At 72.1% G+C, this 1,009-nt stretch overlaps 1 protein-coding gene across 1 annotated transcript; it reads left to right on the top strand.

The window, feature by feature from the left end:
- Positions 1 to 53: 53 nt before the first annotated feature.
- Positions 54 to 559, top strand: EMIHUDRAFT_257567 (hypothetical protein; the record flags this gene model as incomplete). Its single annotated transcript, XM_005763360.1, has 2 exons — positions 54 to 214; positions 256 to 559. Coding segments are annotated over 2 exons (465 nt in total), but the record flags the coding sequence as incomplete, so codon positions are not given.
- Between the last annotated feature and the right edge of the window lie 450 nt (positions 560 to 1,009).

Genomic DNA, 1,009 nt, shown 5'->3' with positions numbered 1-1,009 from the left:
TCTTCACACCTCGCACTACAGTGCACATTCGGAGTCGGCGGGCACGTCGGCCCATGGGCATGGCGCGCACGTGTAGCTATGACAGGGACCGCGGCCGCGGAACACCGGCGGCGGACGGGGCTGGCGCGCAAGCGCCGGCCACCGTCGTGCTGCCGGGGCGGGGAGGCGCAGCGGACCCTGGAATGGCTCCGATCGCGCGCAACTGGAGGACGCAGTGAGTGTCGCAAGCGGGTTGTTCGGTGTTTCTTGTGTCAGGGTGATAAAGCCTGGCTACGCGACCATCGAGGTCGACCTGAAGCACGTGCAGGCGGCGGAGCGCTCGTACATCGAGCGCACCGCGCCGAAGAAGAAGGATCCCACCAAGGAGCAGCTCGCGGCTCGAGCCGCGGCACGCAAGGCCAAGAAGGCCCGGCAGAAGGCGCGCCGGGCGGAGGAGGCTGGCGAGCGCGCCGCGAGCGAGGCCGAGCGTGCGGACTACCCGCACGCGCAGCTGCGCGAGAACGTCGAGTTCGTGATGGAGGGCCTGGAGGCTGCGACGCAGGCGGCGCGCAACCACCGGGTCCAACATTCAGGTCGCATACTCGCTGCCTCCCGAGGGGGGCAGCGGGTTCGGCGACCTGGTGTACGGCTCGCACGCCGTCTTGCCTTCCTCGTCCTGGTACGTGCCGCCGGCGCAGGGCGTGCACGCGCCCTGCCCGTACGCGTCCGTGTACGACCCCTTGGCGCACGCCGTCTGCTGCGTGGAGCCGGTGGTGGCGAAGTGGCCCGGCGAGGCGCCGGTGCACTCGCCCGCGGCGGTGAGGTTGGTGGCGGTCGAGTAGCTGCCTGCAACGCACGGCAGCGGCGCCGACGCGCCCTCGGCGCAGTAGCTGCCCTCCACGCACGGAAGGCAGCTCGTCGCGTTCGACTCGCCGTGGTACGTCCCGCCCGCACAGCTGGCGCACTCGGAGAGGCCGGCCGTGGCGGCGACGGAGCCCGGCGAGCACTCGGAGGGCGGCGCCGCCCCGCC

Source organism: Emiliania huxleyi (assembly GCF_000372725.1).
Source record: "Emiliania huxleyi CCMP1516 unplaced genomic scaffold EMIHUscaffold_6377, whole genome shotgun sequence".
Classification (NCBI taxonomy): Eukaryota; Haptophyta; order Isochrysidales; family Noelaerhabdaceae; genus Emiliania; species Emiliania huxleyi.
The sequence above is the reverse complement of the archived record's forward strand: the minus strand, read 5'-3'. Positions and strand labels throughout refer to the sequence as shown.